Consider the following 26,812-nt stretch of genomic DNA (forward strand, 5'->3'; position numbering starts at 1 on the left):
TATTCTGTGGCTATTTCAGCCACTTACACAGTGAGATCCATTTCTTGGATATCCTTGAACTTGATGAATCTTCTTTTCTTCAGACAGATGCACGGGGCCCCTGCTATAACAGAGCAAGGAGCTGCTATCACTGGGCAGAGGGGGGATTATGGGAGGCTGCTCTGTAAAGTCATAAGACCGAGGAAGTGGAGGCCGAGGTGGGACTACTTCCTCTTCCTAAAGATTGTAGAATAGTTACCTTATTTAGACAAGCAGATTGAATTAAGCATATCTAAACTGTTTGCATTGGTATATTAACTTAAATTTACTTTAATATGATTAAAGGGACACTGCCAAGCCAAAAGTCTCAAACTGAAAAATGAAACAACATAAATCACATGGTAGTCAAGAACTGGGTTGGAACTAGGATGTGTGCCTTTTCCTGTACACACAGGGTGGCTGCACCAAAGCAGATCACCGTGTGAAACTTCTGTGCTTCACTCAGAAAAGAGAAGGAAAAAAAAAAAGAGAAGGAAAAAACTGATTAAAAAAATGTTACTTTATTGTTTTGGTGATTTTTGCAAGAAAAAAGAAAAAACATTTCTGTTTGGCTTTTATACAGATCATGGCCACAGAGTCTCTGAACTTAGGTTGACAGTGTCTCTTTAGAGCTACAGTTGCTCTACGGCATGCACAAGAGAGCCAACGTTATCAACCACCCTATACATTTATCAAACAAGAAGCTATGATAAATATTTGAGTTATTCAGAAAAGTACAATAAAGTTAACGTTTCTAACAGATGAAAAGTAGTGACTACTTTTTTTGCATTAAAGGAAGAAAAATCATGTTAGAAGCATGAAATCACTAAATCAATAACATTTCAAGATTAGAATAACTTAAATATATTTAAAAGACACTTTTATTTTTCTTCTTTTCTTAGATTTTTTCTGAGACAGGGTTTCGCTATATAGCCCAGGCTGGCCATCCTCCTGCCTCAACTTCCCAAGAGCTGGGGTTACCGGTATGCACTATCACAGCAGGCTAAACAAATTTCTTTCAAGAAGAAAAGGCTTAATTACTTCTAAACTCATTTGTTAAACATTTAAATTAGCTAGAAAAACAATTCAAACTTACCTCACTTTTGTACTTAACTGTTGAGAAAGGCTTTGATCCTGTCATACCTATTAGAACAGAATCAGAAAACAGAACTACTTATACTAAACACACCTTTTCAAATCTATAGAAAAAATAATTTTGTTTAGCTTACATTATTATTATTATTACTATTACTATTATTATTATTTTGTGGAGACAGGGTCTCCCTGTAGCCCCAGCTGTCCTGGAACTCACTATGTAGACCAAGCTGGCCTTGAACTCACAGAGATCCATGTGCCTCTGCCTCCCAGGGCTGGGATTTAAAGGCATGTGCCACCACACCCAGCTTTTATTTTTATTTTCTATTTATTTATTTTAAATAATTTAGAGTTTCATACATGCATATAAGATGTTTTGATCAAATCCACGCCCACTCCCTCTCTTCCAACTCCTCCTATAGCACCCCATCACTTTTTTCTGATAACTTCATGTATTCCTTCTTCTTCTTCTTTTACTATTTTTGTAAATGGGGCCTTTGGCTACTCTAACATTCCCCCTCTGAAGAATTAACCCTAAAATCTTTTTTTTTTCTTCCCTGTGGAAACCCTAAAATCTTTTAAAGCTTAGATACAAGCTCCCAAATACTTTTGACATTTTTGGCCTTTGGAATGGAGTATGTTGCTAAGAGACCCAAGGACATTGTGAATTTTAGCCAAGAAACTGCCTACTTTTCTTTGGGGTCTTTTTACTCTAACTGTCTAGCCAGTTCCTACCCCCTATTCTCATCACACCATCCTCTGAAGAGTTTACCAACTTTTGGATAGGCAATCAGGATGCAGACTACTCTGGCTTCTTCCATGTTGAACAGGGACGTAGGGTGAGGCAATTAGAGTAACCCCCTTCAGTGGGTCCATCTAAAAGACTCCCAAATTATATAACTCTTACCACCATGTGGAGGCAGGATCTGGGCACTCTCAGGCAGTCCCCTGCATTCTCAGCTCCTATGGTCTGCTGAGATCACAGCCACTACACTGACAGAGGTCAGAGTCCACCCTCTCAGGCTGTCTACTAGGATCTATTTTTTATTATTTTTTTTAAGATTTAAATAAAATTGGGACTGGAATGGTATCTCAGCAGTTAACAACACTAGCTGCTCTTCCAGAGGACCTGGGTTCGATTCCCAGCACCCAAACGGTGGCTAACAACCGTCCATAACTTCAGTTCCAGGGGATCCAATGCCTTATTCTGACCTCTGAAGGCAATGCACGACATGGGTGCCCTTACATACATGCAGGCAATACCCTCACACACATAAAATAATACATAAAATAGGGGCTGGGGAGATGGCTCAGTGGTTAAGAACACTGACTGTTCTTGCAGAAGACCCGGGTTCGAATCCCAGCACCCACATGGCAGCTAACAACTGTCCATAACTCCAGTCCCAGGGGATCTGACAGTCTCTTCTGTCCTCCACGGGCATTGCATGACATGGTGCACTTACCTACACACAGGCAACACACACATACGCATAAAAATAAATAAAATATTTTTTTAAAAAAGAAAGGAAGAGTCTATTTAAAAAATAATACATAAAATATTAAAAAAGCAAGGGTATGTGGAAATGGATTTTCTCCAAAATCATTGGTGTAAACAGTAATATGAGGGCAACCTGGCTATACCCTTCAGAGTGGAATTATTTTCAGAGTGTACTTATTTTTCACAATGTAGAATCCAGTAAGTACTAGCAAGTATGTTCAATTAAATGTATAATAATGTCTACAGCTGAGTGACTTATAGATAGTAGACAAATCTGGAAACAAAAGTACATGCCCACCACTATGGAAAAGGATAAAGTATAGTTAACCTATACAATGGAGTCACATGCCACTATCATTATATTAAACAGAAAAGGAAAGCAAACAAGATCAGTTACAATTCCAGCAGGCAGCACTAACTGAACTCATGGGGTTACAACAAAACAACAAAACAAAACAGAACAGAGCGGGAGAAAGGGAGGAGAAAGGGGTCGTGAAGGTGGGGGCATGTCTGGGCTATGTGGGGGATGGGAGGAGGAGCTGGAGGCAGTTATGATCAAGATACATTGTATGCATGTATGAAATTACAAAGAATAAAAGATATCTTAAAGAGAGAGAAGCAAAGCAAACTGTGGAAAAGGTGCAGAACGCTTACTCTTTGCTTCCCGTTCCCCACTGAAAAAGAGATGCAGAAGAGAAGCTGGGAGGCAGAATTCCTAATGCCACCGTGTGGCCTTCATACTGACGCATGCGAAACAAGGATCAGTTTTGTTTATGGCTACCAAAATTCTTGCTCTTATTTTAATTTACGTTCTGACTCAATTGTACAGAGTTCCTGTTTTCTGATGAAAATCTCCATCGTGTCCTGCCATTTACACACAACAGTGCAAAGCCTACTCACCTGTTTCAGAAGTGCCTCTTTGCTGTTTGTGTTTGCTCAACCCTTCCATGACATCTTGAATTCTCCAAAGTTCTTTCTGAATCTGTGCCCGCTGAATTCCTGCTGATTCACTCTATCAGTAAAGATGGACAGATCACTCTTGTGGTTTGAATGAGAACTGTCTCCTACAGGCTTGTCCATCTGAACACTTGGTACACAGATGGTAACACTTTCTGGGAAGGTTGTGGAAACTTCAGGAAGTGGAACCTCGAGGGAGGAAGTATGTCTTAGAAGGAGCCCGATCCCATGTCCTGTTCTTGGTCTTCCCTTCCATCCTCTCTGTCCTGATGCTGTATCTTCCCCACCATGACAGACTGCACTCTTGGAACTGAGGACCAATGCACCCTTGGAACTGAGGACCAAAATAAACCTTTTCTCCCTCAACTTATTGGAAGGGGCTAAACTACAAGTTCTACCGATTATATATTAAAAAATGAGAAACGCAGAGGATTAAGTTCTCAGAACGTTTAGGGTGACACATGTGCATCTCCTGATTTTGCAAAGATGACAGGTAAAACAGGAAAAGAACACTGAATTTTTCAACATAAGTGTTCTACTTCTCATCTTTGCAGTAAATGTCACATTATTTGTGCACCTCAGAGGGCACACAGATTAGAAGGGACTACCAACAGAAAATAAAAACAGTTGAAACTTACTATTCCCAAGTTAAAACAAAACCAAACCAAGCCCCAAAGGGGGAATGAAAGCAATGGAAGGTCACAGCAGCCCTTCCTCGTCTGCGGGTGCTTTGCTTCCATGACAGTGACAGATCCCGCAGCCAGCTGAAGGCTGAAGACGGCAAACACAAGCTGTGAGGAGTGTGCTGAAGCTCAGCAGCAGGAGCGTGATCAGCACGTGTGAGGCCGTACGTTCAATTCCCAGTGCTGGGTATTTTTGAAAGTTTATTATGTGCTTGTTTTATCAGTTATAACTGCTCGACTATGCACTTGTTGATCTCTTACTGTGCCAAATATATCCATTTCATTGCAGGTGTGCATGGGGGTCCTGCTCAGTGCTAGAGTACACACTTAGCACTTGAAAGGCCCTAGGCTGGATCCCCAAGATCGTCACATTCCCAAACCAAACTGTACACACAGTTTGATACAGGTTGTGGTTTTTATAACTCCGTGAAGGTCATGGGACACAGGTCCCGAAGGCAAGTGTGCATCTGTGTGAGGTGGGGAGGGGGTCCATATACTACTTCCTCAACTCTAGAACATTAAAAAAAAGAGCTTTACTGATAGAATCAAATAAATGTGATTGCAATATTAATGTTCAATTTTGGAATCCAATCATGATGACTTTTATTTTATTCTACTATATTTGTTTTATTTTAATACTCTATATCATAAATAATACTGTTTTTCCTAAGATTCTATTGCAACTATATGACACCTGCACATAAATGACTTGTTTTAAGGAGGAATGTTGGAGACTAAGTCTCACACTGAAGCCCAAGTTGGACTGGAACTCAAGACACAGAGCACATAAAAGAACAACAACAATAACAAGGGTTTCGATAACAATAAACACTGCCTTTAGGAGTGTAACTTGCTGGTTAGAAATCTATTTTCAGCATCTATAAGCCTATAGGAACTACCATCAGTTAAAGGTACTACATGAATTTAGTCAGCTAGTGTTCCAAACCACAGACTTCAGGAAACATCAAACTTTTCAAAAGGAGAAAGTACTCACAAGAGACCCAAACAAGGTGAAAGAAAGCTCAGAGAGGAGAGACCCCAGGCAGGAGGGAAGAGCAAGCATAAAAAGCTGGTACTTGCACACCTGCATACCTACACAGAATATGCATTACTCCTGTAGTAATTAAAACGTACACAGTTTATCAACCTCAAAGATACACAATGCAAATTTCATTTCTGTTTGATTTTGTACCAATGACAAAAAGAATTTAAGATCTATTTTTATTTTATTTATGTGTGTGTCTCAAGAGGGCATCAGATCCACCTGGAACTGGATTTATGGATGGCTGTAAGCTGTTTGATGTGGGTGCTGGGAACCAAACTTATATTCTCTGGAAGAGGGGCAATGGATCCTAACCACTAAGCTGTATCTGCAGACCCCCAAACAAAATTTTAAACATCTAAATTAGCAACATAAAATCTTTTTTCTTGGTATTAAAATTATTTTGATTGATTTATTTTCATTTTACACATGAGTGTTTTGCCTGTAGGTATGTAAGTGTACTCAAGTCATGCAACGCCTGCAGAGGGCAGAAGAGGGTGCTAGAGTCCCCTGGAACGGGAGTTATCGACAGTTGTTATGGACTATGTGGGTACTGGAAACTGAACCCAGGTCCTCTGCAAGGACAGCCAGTGCTCTTAATTGACAAACCATCTCTCCAGCCCCAATTAAAAAACTTCTATCAATTCATTCATACCCCTTGGCCATTTTTCTTCTTAAAAAATTGCTACTTAGCCGGGTGTGGTGGCGAACGCCTTTAATCCCAGCACTTGGGAGGCAGAGGCAGGGGGATCTCTGTGAGTTCAAGGCCAGCCTGGTCTACATAGAGAGTTCAGGTCAGCTGGGACTACAGGGACACTCTGTCTCAAAAAGACAAAAAAAAAAATTGTTGCTTTATTGTATGTATTATTTTTCCAAGAGTTTTTTTTTTACAGGAACACTGGGCAGCTTACCAGTGGGTATACCATTAACACATCTCCTCTTCCTCCATCAATCCTAAGCTATTTATTATTTAAATCCTCAGGGAGGTGTGGGGCCCTACCAACTCCTTCCCCAGGTTTGTTTGACAAAAAATAGATATTATTTTATGAAGCAGAGTTAAAGATACTTTCTAAGTATTATAATAAGTATTAAGTATCTTTATCTTTATCATAGATAACGTTAATGTGGATTTTAAACATGAGGGTGATGAGAAAGAGGTTCAGGAAAAGAAGGCCAGACATACCCGTGGCATGGGTGTGTGCCTATGACAGACAGAGCACCAGGAGGGACACTGGATACAGAATGGATTTCCCTCCCTCCCTCCTTCCCTTTGAAACAGGGTCTCACTTTGTAGTTTAGGCTGGCCTCATACTCAGCAAGAACATTTTTTTGTTTTAAATATTTTTTACTTATTATTTTTATTTTATGTGTGTATGTGTATTGCCTGCATGTAGGTAAGTGCACTGTGTCATGCAATGCCCGTGGAGGACAGAAGAGGCTGTCGGATCCCCTGGAACTGGAGTTACGGACAGTTAGCTACCATGTGGGTGCTGGGATTCAAACCCAGGTCTTCTGTAAGAACAGTCAGTGTTCTTAACCACTGAGCCATCTCTCTAGCCCCAGCAAGAATATTTTTAAAAATAAGTATTATTTGATGAGTTGATTCCCTGGGCCTAGTAAGGCACACCTGTAATGCAAGGCGGAGGCAGGAAAACTAAGAGTTCAAGGCCAGCCTAAGTTATGATAGTGAGACCCTTATTTCATCAGAAAAAAATATAACTCATAATCAACAGTCCAGTATCAATAGACACAGGTGGTTTGTGACAGTCTGAACCAAATTTCTAGGAAGTTTTGAGACAACTAATGAAGTACTGAGGAGTGCAGTGCTGAGAGCTGAGTACCAAGGGGCGTAAGTACTTTAGGGCACACTATGGCCCAAGAGACCAAAAAGCATAGAAAGAAGATCGTGGGTTAATTCGAGTGACAGTAAGAATTCTGTCATTGAAAATACTCAATGTGTAACTCAGAGGCCAACAGAGACAGTTACACATGAAGCCACAAGGTGAGATGTGTGGTACATGTTAAAACCAATCAAGTTAATGTCAAAGATTGTTTTCCTACCTGCACTTCGCCAAGGCGATCCAGCTGCTCCTGCATCTGGTTCCTGGTGACACTCACATCGTACTCCAGCTTGTCACATTCTCTCCAGGCTCGTTCCAGCTCCTGAGATTAAAGTGCTCATCAAGTTAACGGGGCCATGCTTTAATGGGTATCACTACACTTAAATCCTTCAACAGTTCAGAAAATTGTGTAGTTTATTTTGGGCAAACCAAAAATTTCTTACAGTGCTGAAGACTGAACTCACAAACACGGTGGGCAAGTGTTCCTCTGTGCCGTGTCTCTAGCACCAACAGAAAACTTTCGCAGCTCCTTTTTCTTTACCGTTCCCTCTTTTTAAAGACCCGAGAAACTAAGAAAGCATGCGGTGTTATTTCTGAGTCTGGCTTATTTCACTCAACATAATGATCTCTACTTCCATCCATTTCATTTTTCTTTATGGCTGCATAACCCCACAAAATCTACAGTATATATATGATACTTTGTCTGTTCACACACATCTAGGCTGCTCTATTCCTTAACTACTGTGAATGGTGCGGCTGTAAGACATGGCATGTACCTCTGTGGTATACTGAGATGGCAGTGTTCTGGGTCTATACCTGGGAGGTAGAGCTGGGTCATTTGGTAGTTCTATTTTCAGCTTTTTGTTTTCACTTTTGTTTTGTTTTTTTGAGACAGGATTTGACTACACAGTCCAGGTTGGCCTCAACCTCACAGAAATCCACTGCCTCTACCTCTGCAGTGCTGGGATTAAAGGAAAGCACACCATACCTGGCCCTGGTTTTGTGTTTTAAAAGATCTATTTTATTTTAATTACATGTTTGCGATGTGTGGGGGTATGTGCATTTGAGTACAAGTGCCCTCAGAGGTCAGAAGACAAAATCAGATTCCTGGAGCTGGAGGTACAGGTCCTGGGAACCAAAGCTGGGTCCTCTGCAAGAGCAGGGTGTGCTCTTAACTTCTAAGATACTTCTCCAGATCTAGTTTTAGTTTCTTAAGGAATCTCCACACTGGCTGCCACAGTGGTTGGAACAGTAATTTACATTGCTACCAGCAGTGAACAAGGGTCCTTACATTCTCACCAGGATTTGTTGTACTCTGTTTAATTTTATGTTTATGCGTGTTTTGCCGGCATGTATGTATGTGCACTGTGTCCATGTCTTGTGCCTGCAGAGGTCAGAGGAGGGTGTCAGATCCCTTAGAACTGGAGTTACAGATGGTTATTAGCTGCCCTGTTGGTGCTGGGAACTGAACTCGTGTCCTCTGCAAGAGCAGCTGGCGCTCTTAACTGCTGAGCCATCTCCCTAGTTCCTGATTTTTTTTTAAAGAGCAAAGAGAACCTGGGAATGGTGACACATGGGAGGCTGAATCAAGAGGATCCTAAGTTCAAGGCCTGTACTATGCTATATAGAGTGTTCAAGGCTAAACCGGGCAACTTAGTTGGATTCTGTCATTAAAAAAAAGAAAGGCTAGGAATGTAAAAAGGTGGAGTGCTTACCCAGCATGCACAAGCCTGTGGGCCAAACCCCAGCAATGAAAAGAAAAGAGTGCATAGAAGACTACATCTCTACATTAGGTAGACAACTTAGGAAGCCATTAAACAGGTTTCATATGAATTAAAATTTAAAAGGATAGTGGGTTAAGGGCTTTTTATATCACCTATACTATATAAATATTAGTCTCATTAATGACTTCAGCAAATTTTTTACCTGAATCAATATACAAATTGGTATCCTTTAATAAAAATTACTCTAGACATCTATTTAAACAAATTAAGGCTGGGTATAGTGGCACATGCCTTTAATTCCAGTAGAGGCAGGCATATCTCTGTGAGTTCAAGGTCAGCCACGGAGGGCTACACAGTGAGAACCTGTGTCAAGCAAGCAAGCAAGCAAGCAAGCACCCACCTACCCATCCACCCACCCAACCAACCAACAAAAAACCTACCCGAAACCAATTTATTTATTTACTGATTGGCTGTGTGTGTGAGGGTGCGGTGAGGTGGGTGAAGGTTAGAAGACACTTGTGGGAGTTGGTTCTCTTTCCAACATCTACATTCCAGGGATCAAACTCAGGTTGCCAGGCTTGGCAGCAAGGGCTTTAGTGAACCACCTCAATGGCCTTGGTTTGGCTGCTTATTTATTTGTTGTTTTAATTTTGAATTTGTTTTTCCATTTTCTAATTCCTGTACATCATAGACACAGCAAACTTATGCAGTGGGTCTTGAGTCCCCTGGGAGGGAAAAGAGGCCTCAAGGGCAGCCTGTTACCTCCATATAAGAGTAAGAATGTGGAGCAGCCAGGCATGGTGGTGCATGTCTTTGATGTCAGTACTTGGGAGGCAGAGGGCGGTGGATCTCTATGAGTTTGAAGCCAGCCTGGGCTACATAGTGAGACCCTGTCTTAAAAAAAAAAAAAAAAATCAGAGTAAACTCAACTCCCTGCAGTCACATGAAAAAGACCATCTCAAGATGTGGGGATCCGTATCCTTCCTGGAGAAATGAAAGAAAAGAGACAGAGATCGAGCACACAGCAGCACAGCGGACATACAGCACTCCTAACACGTAACAAGCAGTGTATTACCTGGCGGTGCACCACTGTCGTCCCTCTTGCCTCAGTCAGGTACCAGGACTGCAGTGGTGCATAACCAGCACACACCCTGAGTTCTGGAGTGAGATGTTCAGCCAGGGAATGGGGGGAAGCTCATGGTGTGGTGGTAAGCTTGCTATCCTCTGTGGATGTTACCACGCATGCATAGATTATACTTGAGAAGCTAACAGTTGACCCAGCAGGGTTATGGGAACTGAGCTCAGGTCTTCATTCATTCATTCATTCATTCATTCATTTTTTGTTATGTGTATGTGTGTATTGCCTGCATGTAGGTAAGAGCACCTGTGTCGTGCAATGCCCGAAGAAATCAGAAGAGGCTGTCGGATCCCCTGCGACTGGAGTTACAGACAGTTGTTAGCTGCCATGTGAGTGCTGGGATTCCAACCCGGGTCTTCTGCAAGAACAACCAGTGTTCTTAACCTCTAAGTCATCTCTCCAGCCCCCAGTGTTTCTTATAATAATAATAAAGAACAATCCTAAAGACAGCCCAACTAAAAGCAGAGAGAAAAGACAAAAGAATTGTGCAGTATTTAAAACATTTTGGGGGCGGAGGGAGTGTCAGGCTAGCCTGTAATTTGCTATGTTGCCCAGGTAGGCACCTGTCTCTGAGTGTTGGGATTCTATGTGTATGATGCCATGTGTGGCTCTACTCACCGACCTACATATACCCCCTCCACCCCCCTTTTAAAAACTTTTTGAGAAGGGTCTCACTAAGCTGTCCAGGCTGATCTTGAACTCCCTCTGTAGTCCAAGCAGTCCCTGAATTTAGCAATCTTTCTGCCTCTGCCTCCAAGTAGTTGGGATTATAGGTCTGCATTACCACATCCTGATCTAGGTGACTTTCATTAGGACATAATCTACTTACAGCAGTGGCTCGAGAGAGTTCGCGGCAGGTGCTGAGCAGTCCGTTCTGCAGGTCGTCTCTCTGCAGCACCACTGTCTGAATGGCTGCTGGGTTATCTGCATTCATCTCTATCTCTTGGCTGGCTGAGAGCAAAGCTTGCTCAAGCGTGTACTATTATAATAAAGAGAATTACACTTAATGTTGTGCATCACTGAATTAATTCGCTTTACTTAGTTCTCAGTGTCCTTATATCTACTATAAAGTAACATCGCTGTAGGTAATAAACAGAGTCGTCCTACTTTCTCCTTGTGAAGCTGCTGCAGCTTCTCCTCTAGAGCGTGCACCACTTTATCTTGTTCACACAATCGGCTTAACTTGGCCTAGGTTGGAAGAGAACATGTCTTTTGTTAGCAATTTCAAGTCTTTTCTATAATGAGGGAAGGTAGACACTTAAAACATCCATGAACACCTAGTTAGGGCATTTTAACTTCACTCAGAATCAGTAAAATGGAGACAGAGCTAGGATATTTAAATAAGCAAGCAGAAGAAAGTGAGAAAGCATTCAACCATACTATTCGACTTACATATTTCAAAATATCCTTAGTAACCAAGCAGTCTGTGAGTCAGGCTCGAATCTTTCAATTTGATTAAGATTCCCCCTAGAGTCTGCCTGACAGGCTGTTATATATCACCTTGGATGAGAGGCTCACGATACCGTACTTGGCTTTCTTTTTGGCTCAGGGATGGAACTCTAAGTCTCACAAATGCTATACACAGGCTCCAAGCTATACCCCAGGTGGAGTTTAAATCATTATTCTTGAGATAAAGCGTTACTTAGAGCCTAGGCTAGCCTGGAACTTACTATATGGCCCAGGCTGGTCCCCAACTTCCTCACATCCTCCTGCCTTAGCTTTGCTGGGATTTACACACATACACCAACACGCCTGCTTCATTTTCTAAAAAATTTTTTTCATTTATTTATTTTTATTTTATGAGTATGAGTGTTACGCCTGCATATATGTTAGTGCACCTGTGTCGAGCAGTGCCTCTGGAAGACAGAAGAGGGCATTGGATGTCCTGGAACTGGAGTTGAGGATGGTTGTTTAATTTCAATAATACAATAAACTAATTCTCCTAATATTAAACAGGATATATGTCCTCAAATTTAGGGCACAATGACAAGCCAGCAAGACATGTGACACTCTACCCCTTGACCATTTATCTGTCACCTCAACAGAGTATACGTATAAGAAGGGCACATGGCAAATCAGTAATCTAAAGTAGGATTTGAGAGAGAGCAAATTTGTCAGGTATGGTGGAACACATCTGTAAATCTCAGCTTGTATGATGCCAAAGCAGGAGGATTTTGAGTTGGGAGGCCAGCCTGGGTTGCACAGTGAGACCCTGTCTTGAACAGAACAAAAGCTGATTTTTATTTTGAGAAAGAACCTGTGTAGTCTAGGCTGGCCTTGAACTCTCAGCCCTCCCGCCTCTACTGCAGGCACAGGCCATCAAGCCTGCATCTAAGGAGACTAAATTTAATCCAAAGGAAGCAATAGCAGTGGTATCATTTCTAGAGGCTTTTTTTTTTTTCTTGAAAATACTGTATTTCTTCTGTGTCTCGACCTTTTTTATCTCGTGTGTTTTGAGTGTGTGTGTGTGTTTTAAATCAGCGTGGAAGCCAGAAGCATGGTCAGGCCTGCTATTCCAGTGTTCAAGAAGCAGAAGGCGTGTCACTACTGTTAAGGCCCAGTCAGTTCCAGGCAGCTCCTGCCTGAGAAGACAACAAAACCATGGAAGAAACAACAGCAACAAACCCTCCAACTCTACCAAATTAAACTCAAAACCCAACCCAAAGGACAACAGAGAGAATAAAACAAACAAACACACACACACACTGGGACAGTGAGACAGCTGAGTAGGTAAAGGCACTTGAGCCCAAGCCTGGCAACTTGCAACCTGGGATTGATCCCTGAGACCCACAATGGCAGAAATGACTCCTGAAACCTCCACACATCATGGCACACATGTGCCCCCAATGAATAAAGTAAAAATTAAAGGACCCCCACAACCTTTCTCCCCCTCAAAGTGGAGTTTTTGAAATTAAGTGCTACATAATAACATTCAACTGCTAATTACAGGGGCAAAAATAGACAAGAATAAGACCAAAAAAAAAAAAAAGAATGTATAATAATGTATTTTTTATGGCATTTTGGTAGACATGCATTTCCTGTTTTTTTTTTGAGTTAGGGTCTCCCTGTAGCTCCAGCTGGCCTGGAGCCTACTATGTAGACCAAGCTGGCCTTAAACTCACAAAGATCCCCCTACCTCTAACCTCCCAAGTGCTGGGAATAAAGGTGTGAGCTACCATGCTTGGCCTGCATTTCCTGTGTTTGGACATGGTGTATCACACTAATACTTACATCAATATCAACTTCTTCAGGTCTGTATTTGTACAATGTGCCTCTACATTCATCTTGGGATAGCTATAAGAAAAAAAATGCCACAAAGAAACTTTAAAAACCAGTTTATAGTTAATATTTAAACTCACATCAAATATGACAATATGACAAAATGCTTTTTAAAATGATTCTTATACTTTTAGAAGTCTAATTCAAACACAAATCATTATAAAAGTAGAGAAATACTTAACAATGATACAATATGCAAGATACAAGAAAGATGCTAAGGCAAGCTTGTCAAATAAGCTGACCAAACAGTTAATAAAGCACCTTACAGTTTTCACTTTAAAGACAAACATTATTTTAATAAAAAATGGACAATACAAAAATAGCAGCTTATACTGGATCAAATATTCGAGTCAAGCACAGTTCAGTGACCGTCGTCTTTCACAGTACACATAACCACACTGTTTATGTGTACATTCAAATGCCAACACATCTTAGCACAACTTTATCAACAGTCTATAACACATTGTACACATGTACATAATATGTAAACACACATACACAGTATAGACTTATCTTGTTCTTCTGTCTTAAGAACTAAAAGATAATGAGGAAAAGGGGTTTAATTGAAAAGAGGAAATTATTCCAAACCTCGTAAAACTGAAAACCTACATTTTAAGTTATGAATAACAGGTTTCTATGTCTGATCGACACCCTCTGTAGTATACTATAAGCAATCATTATTTTTTTGCATGGGGATTGAACCTGGGGCTTCTTCACCCATGACTGGTAAGCACGGTACCAGTGAGCTGTCTGTCTATGTACTTTTTCCTATATTCTTCCAAGTATCTTTTGGTTATATAAGTCCTTATTTTGGATTAGTTTACCAAGAGTCCCACAGACATCTCAATCAGTGACAGCAGAGACTGCAGCACAGGCATTGTTTCCTGACCTCGCCTGTGTTTTGATTTTATATTAACTGCTAGAGAGCAACAGAAACACAGCAGACAAAATTCAGCTGGGGCTTGATGTCGGCTTGCGAAATGGTAACTTTTTCTCACTGTGGGTTCAGGAGTAAAATGCCCCAACTATAATCTAGCTTAGAATGCTCAATTATATATATATGTATGTAAATCTTTAAGAATGGATGATACCATGTTTCCTCTGTAAAAACAAAAATGCTCGATCATCACAGCTTCAAAGTGAGATCTAATTAAATAGCAGACTACTTGAATGGAAACAGCAGTTTACTTGGAATGGATCTAGGCATGTGGAGATCAGAAAGTTAAAAATGTAAGCACTCCAAACATACAATAAATCCTGGAATTACATATTTCATCTTAAGACATGACTTCATACAGCTCATGCAAATGAATCTGTGACTAAAGTATGCAGAGTGACCACTGAAGCACGTGATTTTATAGAAATGAACATTACATGAAAAATGAATTTAATGGCAAAAGTCAGACTTGTATAATACTGTAAGCAAGGATTACTCAAGAATGTCCTGACAAATGTCAGCTGTTATTAAACAACCAGATTAAAGCACCTAGATCCAAGAGAAGCAGTTATACTCCTACCTGAAAAAGGTGTTTTGGAGTGAGTTTTTCTTTGATTTTAATTATCAAAAAATTTTTTGAGAGGCTGGAGAGATGGCTCAGTGGTTAAGAGCACTGACTGCTCTTGCAGAGGACCCAGATTCCATTCCCAGCACCACATGGCAGCTAACAAATGTCCGTAACTCCAGTTCTAGGGGATCCAACGCCCTCTTCTGACTCAGTGGGCATTGCGTGACACAGGTGCACATACACACATTCAGGCAATACAATCATACACAAAATAAAAATAAATAGAATATCAAAAAAATTTTTTTTGACAGGATTTCCCTGTAACCTCAGCTGGCATGGAACCTGCTATATAGACTAGGCTGGCCTCAATCTTGCAGAGATCCGTCTGCCTTTACCTCCTATGCTAGGATTAATGGCATGTGCCACCATGCCTGGCTAAGAGTTTTAAAATGCTTATATCCAAGATAAAAAAATGTAAAACAATGCTAAAATTAGTTTTCTAATACTTAACATGAACTTAAAGCAAAAGACCTTCAACTATTAAGATGCTCTAGTGTATTAGCTTAGTATTTAAAGTTGAATGTAAAACATCTTTATTAAACCTTGGAATGTTAACATAACATGCGCAGCACTTTATCAAAGTTAAAATAGGAAGGAATTGTATCCTGTGTTCAAGGTCCAAAGGGAAAAAAACCCAAAAAACTAGTTCATTAAAACCAAAACAGTAATTTATGGTAAATATTTAGGATACTGGTATGCTGTTTTTATTTGGAGAACCACTTAAGATTCATTTTGATATCAGTTGGTATGGCATTAAAAAGTGTCTGCTAAGTAGTAAAACTTTAATTTTTTTGAGCTAGGTCTTGCTATGTGTCTCTGGCTGGCCTGAAACCCGCAGTGATTCTTCCCAGTGCTGGGGTTATGGGCATGGCATGTACCAACATCCCCAAGCCAGTTCCAACTTTCAGAGAGCGATGTCTTTTTTTTTTTTTTTTTTGGTGGCAAGAGGATGCTGAGTTTGAGGCCAGCACAGGCAGCACAGGTTTAGAGGTGTGGCTTAGTAACAAAGCCCTGGCCTTGAATTCTCAGTGTTCAATCCTCAGTACTCTCCAAAACCAAAATCAGAGAAAAAGACTAACTTTAAAAACTTTCGCCTAGGGGCTGGAGACATGGCTCATCAATTAAGAGCACTGGGTTGCTCTTTCAGAGGACCTGGGTTCGATTCCCAGCACCCACATGGCAGTTAACAACTGTCTGTTACTCCAGTTGCAGGGGATCCAACACCCTCTTCCGACCTCCACAGGCACTGCATGACACAAGTGCACCTATCTACATGCAGGCAATACATTCATACACATAAACAACAATAAAATTTCCATTGAGGATTAAAAATTTTGGTATGCTGTCTTTAATACAAATCTATTACTAATAAAAATGTGAATTTCAAGTATTTTGGTAGCTTAAATTTTTCTACATTTTGGTTCTGAAAATGTTTTTACTAGTTTTTCTTTGGTTCCTAGTACCTACAAGGTAGCTCACAACCATCTGTCACTCCAGCTCCACTGAGTCCATAAAAGGGGTGGGAACTGAACTTGGGTCCTCTGCAAGAGCAGCATGTGCTCTTAACCACTAAGCAATCTCTCCAGCCCCATTTTTTTCTTCTTCTCTCTTTTTTGAGACAATCTCACTTTGTAGCCCAAGCCAGCTTTAACTCATGGCAATCCTCCTGCCTTAGTCTCCCAAGTAGTAGGATTACAGATGTAAACCATCTTGCCTGGCTTTATTTAAAAAACTATTAACAAGCATTAAAACAATGCTTATAGTACTATAAACATTTGCTGCTATGTCTCTATCTTTGAGAATTATTATTCATTAGGTGATTAACTTCATTAATATTCATAGTTGATAAAGACTATAGTATAAAAGTATAACTATGACACAGTAAAACAATAACGAGATTTTTTTTTTAAAACTTGGTGTTTAATATTAAGTTTTAGGTCTTTTCATTTGGTTAATTTTAAGAAAACTACTGTCTGGGTAAGTTTTCAGGTGTCTATCCAAGGAATAATTCAAATAAAGGTGCTCTGAGCCACATGTGGTGGCTCATGTTTATAATCCCAGCTCTTGGAGGTGGAAGATTACAAATCTGAGTCCAGGGCTGGGTATGGTGGTGCACGCCTTTAATTCCAGTACTTGGGAGGCAGAGGCAGGCGGATCTCTGTGAGTTCCAGGCCAGCTGGGGCTACAAGGGAGACCTTGTTTCAAAAAAAAAAAAAAAATTGAGATCAACTTTGGCTACAAAGGAAGATCCTGTTTCAAAACAACAAACGAGCTGGGTGTGGTGGTACACTCTTTTAATCCCAACACTCAGGAAGCAGAGGCAGAGACAGGCCAGCTTAGTCTACATAGCAAGTTCCAGGCTAGCTGGGACTACATAGAGACCCTGTCTCAAAAAGACCAAAAAACAAAACAAAACAAAACAAAACCGAAAAAAAAAAAACCCAACAAGAAATGAATTGAAGGCAGACATTAGGTGGTGCATGCCCCATCCCCAGCACTTGGGGAGAGAGAGACAGGTGGCTCTCTGAGTTTAAGGGCTACAAGGGTTACATAGTGAGACCCTGCTTCCAAAACACACACACAAACAAAATAAAACAGCAAAACACAAAAGCCCAAAAGAATTGAGGGCCATGAGTTGCCTCAGTGGGTAAAGGCACTTGTTTCCAGACCTGAGGACCTAAGTTTGATCCTTGGAAACCACAGGGTGGAAGGAAAGAACCAGTTCTCTCAGACTGCCCTTCCACACTTCCATGCATGTGACATGGTAGACACATGCAAGCATGTACACACAATTTTTTTTTTTTTAATTGAGAAGCTGGAGAAATGGCTCAGCACTTACGAGCACTGGCTGCTCCTGTAAAGGGACCAGGTTTGGGTTCCAGCATCCACATGGCAGCTAACAACCATCTGTAACTAGCTTCAGGGGATTCAGTGCCCTCTTCTGGACCTGTGTATACCTCATGCATATGGTGCACATACATACACGCAGGGAAACACTCGTACACATAAAATAAAAACAAATCTTTTTAAAAATTGAAAGATTCCACTTCTATTTTCTTTCTAAAGCTAAAGCTGCTTAACTTTAAATATTTACTATTTGGGTTAGCTCTTGCAAATTAGATGTTTTAGTCACAGATTATATTTCAAATACGTTGAAAACTGGTTCAACAATCGAGTCATCCTCTCACCCACTGTCCCAGTTTCCAGTTACATGGTGCACAGTGCACTGCAAAGACGAGGCACCCCGAGGCTTCGGGGCCGGAGTGAGCCCAAGGAGCTTCTACTGAGTAGGTGCTTCTCACATCTGAATTAGGATCTACATTCATTTTTCATGTGAGTTAGTTTTCTTCTTTTTTATGATTTAAAAATATTCTAACAGGCCATGGCCACAGTAACTTGAGGTACTGAAGTAGAAAAGCTGATGCTATGGAACACAGAGCTGGGGACATTTAGACCATGAAATAAATAATAATTAAAAGAATGGATAGAAATGCGTGTGACTTCTTTTGCAGATCTGCAGATTACCACGTTTCCTAAAGCAAAGTCCGCTAATTCCCCAACACATACTTTGATTAGAGAAAGGAATGGGGTAAAGTGCAATTACCCTGGCAGGTTAATAATTAGCAGCTAGGTTCTACCCCATCAGTACAAGAACTAAACTGCTCCCACATAAATGTAATCTACTAAAACACAAGCAGGACAGGTTTGGAGGGCTGCACTTAACAGGAAAACATTTTACAAACCTTTCCCCTAAAATGTAGTGGTAATGCCTTCAGAGTTAATAAAAAAAAAAAAGGAAACCTAGTAAAATTTTGCCAAGTGTACTGCAGACCTCCAAGTATGCATCAATCACATAGTCTACACAAAAACTTTAGGAAAATGGCACACTTATATTCAACAGCAGAATGTTCAGGAAGCCATGCTAAAAGTAGCGCAGCATCTTGGGACACATGGATGAAGTGTTTCCCAAACAAACAAACAAAAAGAAAAACACCGATGTAAGGAAATCTGAGCATAAAGCAAAACCAGCACTGGGGGTTTGCAGATGACAAAGCGGTATCGTTCACTGTCCAAGACCTTACTTGCTGGTACAGTTGTGGTCTTAGCGCCGAGTTCTCAATCATTGTGTGAACCATGGTGATAATAGGTTCATTTTCTTTCATCTATTTCAAATCAGGAGGAGCATACAGCAAACATCAGTTTACAGCACAGCTAGATTTGAAAGACGACACTGTAAATATATCCTCTACTTTAGTATCTTCCTAACAGTGTAATTGCTTACATTTACCTCATGGTTGCACAGATTTAATGTCTATCAATAGTTTTAAGCAAGTATTAAATGCTGTAAAATACTTCCAAGGTTATAAAAAAGCTCAATAACTACAACAAGATTTTACTTTAATCAACACAACCAATTAACAAATATTCCTACATATATTATATGATAAAGCATCACAACACATAGGACAATTGAAACTTTCTAGAAGGGGATAATCAATTCTTTATAAGATTAATTAGGAAAAAAAATAGGATAAAGCATTACAACATAAAGGACAACTGAAACTTTCTAGAAGGGGACAGTCAATTCTTTATAAGGTTAATTAGGAAAAAATGAGTTTTCTATGGATATTAAAATTTTATAATACCCAACATTTTTATCACTTAAAACATTTTATTAAAATAAGTCCTGATAGACATTTTTATACAATCTTGGATTTTTTCAGTACGATGGTATATGTAGAATTACTCAAGAACATTTAAACTAAAACTTATTCAACGAAGACTGAGTAAGTCTCCGTAGCTCCTACCATGGTAGGCTGAGACCATGACTCACATTTCCAGCTATGTTCAACTTAATTACTGCCTCTAGGAAACTACTGGTTCTATTTAGCAGGCTCTGTACTTGAGTCAACGTACTCAAAAAATAGTCATCTTGACATGGAGAGAAAGTGGCCAAGAAAATTTTTTGCATTTGTAAGCAGACAGGTCTGATGTTTGTAACTGTAGTTTGTAATAATTTATATGAGTCTCATCTTCTATACATTAGAGAACACATCAGTATGTCCAGAGATGGATCAGAGGACATACTAAATTAAAAAGCCCAGTCCCCGTCTGTGCTGCCTCTTGGTTCCTTCTCATTACTGGCTGCTGGGATAAAGAAAACTAAGAACAGCAGCCACAATTCACACTAGAATCACCTGGGAAGGGCTAATGGAATACAGACCTGATTCCCAGGCAATTCTCATGTGCAACTGGAAGATTTCTGCTATAGATCCTATTAATACATCATCAAGGGTGCAGTCTGGTTTGAAGATCCCTATGACAGAAATGACTAGAGTGGTCTTAGCTTTTAAAGTTCGTCAGATCTAGCCCACAACAGCCCTGCTCACATCCTCAGTGGAATCCCATCTCATGAGGGCTGGAGAGATGGGATACTACGTATGGAAAGGCAAAAGCAATGGAGCCATTTCAGAATTCCCTCGACACCACACTGACTTAACCAAGGGCTCGTAGGATGGCTGTTTAGTGGGCTGTAAGAAGGATCATGGCAGGTGAGGGGTCCTCCACACGGTAAGGGTCCTGCTTGTGGCAGCATCATACACATGGCATGAACAGCTGAAGCTAGCCAAGTACCTTCATCAGAATCCCACCCAGAGTCTGACACTGTTAAACAAGTCCCTCCTTCCCTCCCTTCCGACCCAACTTAGGAGTCAGTCTTCCTATGCAGTCCAGGCATAGGGAATCCTCCTTCCTTGGCTTTCCGAATACTGGGATTACAGTGTATACCACCATGCCCAGCTCAAGTTCTTTAAGTTTTAGAATCCAGAATGATACTTATGTTAACAGTCTAGGAATTTTATTTCAAGGAGAGTAGAGAAACACTAGTAAATGCAGGGATGGTGAGATGCCCCAGCAGGTACCCCCCCCAAATGTAATTAAAAATTTAAAAGACTAATAAATGTGATGTGTGTAAACTTGAAGTGAGTTCAGTATTTTGCTTCCTGCTTAGTTCTTTTTTTGGAATAACAGGTAATACAGGTTTGGATTTTAGCTGATTGCTAAGTTATAAAGCGATTAGATGTTCATTACTTTATATAATAAAACTGAGTATATGTGACCCAGTGTTACATAAGGTTCATAGTTACTTCAGCAATAAATACAAAACCATGTACAGAAACACCTTGGAAATATGCTTAGATACTGCTTATGTATTTGTCTATAAAACTGTAATTTTATTTGAAATTTCTAACCCTAAGTGATCAGAAAAGTATGTAGAAAATGTGATGCTTAATTCTACCTTCTTTCTTGGTTTTGAGTTATGTTGGACTAATGCATTTTGATTTAAAAATCCCATCAATGAGGAAAGAAAGAAGAGATGGTGCGGGAGAGTAGACGGGATCAAAGCATGGTGCATACACACATGGGAACACCACAGTGAGATTCGTGAATTTATACAATCAGTACGTATCAGCGAAGTTGGGGAAAGCTGAGTGTGCCTACAAGCCTACAAACAAGTTTAAGAGTGACAGCAAATGATCCCCCCGCCCTGCCGTCCCCAGGCATAGTCTCGCTCTGTGGCCCAGGCTAACCTTAAATTTGTGGCAGTTCTCCTGCCTCAGTTCCACAAGTGCTGAGATTTCAGGTGTCTGCTACCATACCTGGCTATAGTCAATGATTTCTGCTTTTAGTGTTTTGGCCAGGGATCTGAGAGACACAGATGAGAAGCTTAATTTTAGGATGTTGGTCACCTACTGCTGAAGACAGAACATACTTCAGACACGGGATTTGGAACAATGGAGCTGGAACTGACCACTTCCCCTGAAGGCTAGCTCTCATAGCTTTGGAGGGCACTATGAAGGTGCCAAGGGAAAACATGCATCGATGGTCCAACCAGCTTCAAGACCAAATAACCACATCAATGGCCAGCACGGCGTATGGCATTGGTGCAGTAGTGGCATTTTTATCTTGGGGGCAATCAACGGCTATCTAATTGGACTAAAAGCCCACTCAAGTGTGGTAATATAAACCTAACTAAATATACATGGCTGGAGAGGTCATAGATCTTAGAGAAAACCCCGAGACTGTCACATCCCTAACTAATGTAATTTCTTGCTATGTGCATATTTACAAATACCCCAGTCACTACTCATCCAAGAAGCTCATTTTACACCAGTTGGAGACTATTACCAAGTATCACAACTGGTCACATACAGACATTGTCTAAGAATTGCCCAGGCCCAAGCAACACATCTACAATGCAATCTCTACACCTAAGGCGCATGGAACATAGAACAGGGGTAATGAAACAACACCAATGAAACTCTCAGTTCTCATTAATGAAGATCCCTCATGTAACAGAGGGACAGGAAAACAAAAGGTCACAAATGGCCAAAATGTAGAGATTAAGCATCTGAAGACTGATGGTCCTTGGACAGGACTCCTACATTAAACTTCACCCACCCAGGGCTCAGGGACCATTATGGAAGAGGGGGTGGAAAGATTGTAAGAGTCAGGGAGGAGGTGCATGACCCTATGGAAACAGAGTCCTACAAGCTCCTGGGACCCTGCTTATATGATTCTATGGCAATGGTGTCAGCATACAAAAGTTCCATGCATACCAAAAAAGACAAAAACTCAGCATTACTGGGGAAATAAACAGAAGACCCCAATCTCAGCTAAAGAAATATTGGCAACTGATTACTGCTAGGTGAAGAGATGATCTTCCTAAAACAAGAGACTCTAGATAGACTGACTAGAGCTCAGTGGATGGACTTGCACTGGGGAACATCTTACTTGACACACTGGGCCTTAATAGGGATGACAGAGTTTATGAGTTCCAGTGTGGGGGCTATGGGAGGGTGCCGGTGGGGATGGGAATATAAAGATGATTAAGATTGTTTGAGATATTTTGTATAAAATACACAAAAAATTCAATAAAAAAAGGAAAAAAATGTTGGTCACGACTAGAAATATAGAACCGAAATTGCAGCTGTTCTGTTCCCTCTCCATATCTTATTAGTTTATCTCTTGTTTTAACCACTGCTTAGTCAAACAGACGGTACATGGGAACCCACCCAGTGCTTACATCTGCAAACAGTGTCAGGCAGTGGCTGGTCAGTCTCCAGGAGCAGTCCTTGATTACTGGAGAATGGAGCCAGTTCCCTGTTAACTGACGTAATCCCCAGTGCTTCCGCACATTTGTCAGTAGCGTCAGATGAAGTCCAGGCTGCTTATCATTGCCATTTGATGCTGACCCTTATTTCCTACCTTGGTATCATTTTCCAAAGAAAACTTCTGCAAACAAGTCCATTAAGGATGCTTATGCTGCAAGCTCTGCCTTCTGATGGAAACCCAGGGAAGGCCACAATAAAAGGAAACACAGTGATCAGTAGAAAAGCAAAAGGATGAACTCCAGCTGAGAGAACAGGAGCCAAGCCAGGAGCTTTGTGGTAAGGTCCAGACAGGTGGAAACAGCTACCAACAAGGACCAGTTCAATTATTGACGAGAAATAAAAGATCAGAGTGTTGATACACGGGGATTAAGTCTACACTCTGAATTCTAATCTATCCAATGTCTGCCTAGTTTTCTTAGCACTCTGCCATTATGTCCTATCCTATTATAAAAACTTTCTGGGCTTCATGTCTGCAACCCTCAACCCCATGACTTCCAAGCTCAAATAGGCTGAGGATCGGGGGGTGGGGAGAGGGAGAGAGGGAAAAATGGAGGAAAGGAGGGAGAGAGCGAGAGCACTGGGCATGCCTGTAATCTCAGTGCTTGGAAGGTAGAGGCGGGAAGACCAAGGTAAGCCTGGCTATATGAGACTCGGTCTCAATCAATAAAGAATGGAGTGGAGGGGGAAGAGTAGGGGTGAGGGAGATAGATACAAAACCATTCTTAGCAGAAAGGCATAAGAAAATCAAATACTCAGTGCCATGAGATCAGTTTGGGATAGGAAGTGTTAAAAAGCAGCCTCTAGCTTCTTCAGCTTGCTGCATCAAATGCCTATTCTCCATCCTGCCCCCTCTCCATCCTGCTCCCGCGGCTCTCAATCTTGCCTGGAAATAGAAGCTCCAGGACCCCTTAAAATATTAGAGAGAATGGGACCTTGCTTGGTGCTCAATAGAATGAAGTTGCTGAATTGACATGGACAAAGAATGCATCAAGAATCTTTTCACTCATCTTGTTAGCATTTCTTCCCTCACAGGGAAGTTGTCTTTCATGAACACAAAGGACAAAATGCACAAAAGTACTCTTGGAATTTCATCTTGAATAGTCGCAATACTAATTACATACAACCAGTTAAGAGTTTTCCTTCTTGTGTTCTGCTTGGCACATGTATGTTCACAGTGGTCAGAGTTCCCACCTGCACAGATTTTTTTTCCCATTGTTGTTTCTTGAAGGAAGAAGAGAGCACATCGATGAGGAAAGTTCACAGTAACCAATGATGGAAATTGCAGACTTCTCTCCAAAGTCACTAGCATCTGCAGAACACAGCTCATAGATATGGCTCTTTATAAAAAGGACTGCATTATAAAATCTAAAGGCTACTATAAAACATTTTGCAAAATACAAAGTTTGGCTTCTTCTCAGAAGTTAGTGATTTTTTTCACCTTCTCCCAGTCTTTGAGTCTCCCTAAATGAACTGCTAAAACGACAGGATTTAGTTGCTGACTTTTTGAGATGAACTGTTACAGTGTAGCCCATGCTGGTTAGAACTCAATATTTAGCTGACCAGAATAGCCTCACACCCACAGCATTATCTTGCTCAATCTTCCGTCCTCTATCTCCTGGCTGACTCCTGCTGGACTGTAGGGCGAGTACCAGGCCCAGTTTAGCTACTGGCTCTTAAACAAGAGCACAACAAGAGCTCGGCTGCATGGCTCTTTCATTGTACAAGAGCAACCTGGCTTGTCATGAAAAACTTCACTTTTCTATGGCAATTTGAGGATAATATCTTGGTGTCAGAGGTTACTGAAGTGGTATTAATTTTAGGGTAAGTTTGGTTTACCCACAAGAGGGCAGTACACCTACAAAAGGCTTGTGACTCTGTTCCTCTTCTCGGGGTCCAGGGTCCCCCGTCTACTCCGCAGTCACACTACTAGTACTGTACCTAGAAAGTTGGTAGAAGATTTCAGGGAGAGAAAGGAAAAAAATCGAAATCCCCTCTAACTGCTCTCACAGGGAGGCTAGAAGGGAAGGGGAGGAAGAGGGATCAAGTGGAGGAAAGTGCTAAACTCAAGGTGGGGGGAAGCAGCAGAGGAAGGTGTTCTGCAATGCATCTCCCTCTGACCCCTCCAGCAGTGCTAGCTCTTCACCCCATGGCCTTAGCTCGCTCTTCCTCAGTTCCTGGGCTAGATTCTAAAATCTCAGTTTCATTCCTTTGCTCAACCCAAACCTGGTCCAGGGTACAACAGCCAAGAGGTGTCAAGAATGACTGAAAATCTTAAAAGCCATGGCCGATGTCAGTGCTGCTGAGGGTCACATGTTCTTGAGATCTAGACCTGGCATCCTCAACAGCTTTGAAAAAGATGTTTTCCTCAACATGGACATACTGCCCAGGTTAGACTTTAGTACAAAAATCACCAGTTCTATCCACTTTCTTGAAAATTTCATATTAGGTTAGATAACTCAGGCCCAGAAAAAAAAGACAAAAGAAATGTTCTCTCTCACGTTGATTCTAATGACAAATTTTTGCATTTGTATGTTTAACTTGGAGTATTAGTAGTGGAAAGAAAGCCAGAAAGAGCCCATCAGAGAGGAGAGAGGGACAGGCCTTAATAGGGGCAGAGATAGAACACAGGAGATGTGAAAGAAGTGTGTGTGTGGCAGGGGAGATGGAACAGGACTGGACATTAATGGAGAGATGGGGAATAGGTTAACCAAAACTAAGGATATATGGAAAAGCCTTAGGGAAACCTACTATTTTCCAATTTACTTAGCCGAGCGTGGTGGTGCATGCCTGTAGTCCCAGCACTTGGGAGGCAGAGGCAGGTGGATCTCTGTGAGTTCAAGGCCAGCCTGGTCTACATAATGAGTTCCAGGGCAGCTGGGGCTACAGGGTTTCCCCCAATTTAAAAAAGGAGTCTAAACAGATATACCTGCATAGGTGAGCAATGCTGCTCCCAGAAGACATGGGCTATTAAATGAAAATTCTCAGTGCCAGCCACGGGGTCCCTCCCTTCAAATTACTGGTCAGGGAGGTTCCACAGGCCCCTGAAATAACAAAGGCTGCTGCCATGATGGCTGGTCTTAAATGCTAACCTCCTACAACCTCGAATCACCTGTGCAGGGGCCTCAACTGAGGAGCTGTCCTGACTGCCCTGACTGATATGGGAAGGCCCACCTCAGATGTGAGCAGCCCACACAGGGACAGGAAAAAGGAAGACTATTGGCTTTTTGTCCACTTAGCCTTCCCTCTTGATGGCAAGGTAATTCACACAATTGCTGCTGTGGATTCCTTTGCTGATATTAGAATGAGCTTTTCCAGGCTCCTAAGATGGACTGATAAGGAACCTTCCAGGTCTTTGGCACCAGACTGGGACTGCTGAGGCACCCAGCCTTGTGGACTGAGCAAATACTGGGTTCTTGGCCTCTCTGGTGTGGGACAGCCATTGTTGGCCTACTCTGACTACTGAGGCACTCAGCCTCAAGGACTGAGCAACTACTGTACTGGTCTTGGCTTTTCAGGTGTGAGACAGCTGTAGCTGGACTATTTCAACCTTATCACTTAAGCCGATTTAATAATACATCACATATATTTGTTTGATTGGTTCTAATCCTTAAGAGAACCCTGACTCATACAGCTGTCGATCACAGTTGGATAGTAAGACTGTACCATGTCATACACACACACTTCGCTGCAGGTTTGTTGCAGCGGGTAGCAGTCAATGCACACTCTTAACTACAGTGACTTCTGAGTGCTCCGCCCTAAACGGGATATCTACATTCTTCCCCAGCCCCTGAAGGCATG

The 26,812-nt window shown here is 41.3% G+C and overlaps 1 protein-coding gene across 11 annotated transcripts in view; it reads right to left on the reverse strand.

The window, feature by feature from the left end:
- Nucleotides 1-26,812, reverse strand: part of Plekha5 (pleckstrin homology domain containing A5) — a 107,832-nt gene that overhangs the window by 32,214 nt on the left and 48,806 nt on the right. For 3 of the 11 annotated variants that reach the window (XM_029555440.1, XM_029555437.1, XM_029555438.1), the window contains exons 13-21: nt 18,923-19,003; nt 13,774-13,809; nt 13,228-13,290; nt 11,104-11,184; nt 10,826-10,975; nt 7,355-7,456; nt 3,512-3,623; nt 1,115-1,161; nt 28-216 (exon numbers count right to left, since the gene is read on the reverse strand). In XM_029555440.1, the coding sequence (XP_029411300.1) occupies nt 28-216; nt 1,115-1,161; nt 3,512-3,623; nt 7,355-7,456; nt 10,826-10,975; nt 11,104-11,184; nt 13,228-13,290; nt 13,774-13,809; nt 18,923-19,003 (861 nt within the window). The remainder of the gene's footprint in view (nt 1-27; nt 217-1,114; nt 1,162-3,511; nt 3,624-7,354; nt 7,457-10,825; nt 10,976-11,103; nt 11,185-13,227; nt 13,291-13,773; nt 13,810-18,922; nt 19,004-26,812) is intronic. The other 8 variants (XM_029555444.1, XM_029555443.1, XM_029555441.1 and 5 more) reach the window with 3 other exon arrangements.

This window comes from Nannospalax galili, unplaced genomic scaffold, assembly GCF_000622305.1.
Source record: "Nannospalax galili isolate Female #2095 unplaced genomic scaffold, S.galili_v1.0 scaffold1526, whole genome shotgun sequence".
Lineage (NCBI taxonomy): Eukaryota > Metazoa > Chordata > Mammalia > Rodentia > Spalacidae > Nannospalax > Nannospalax galili.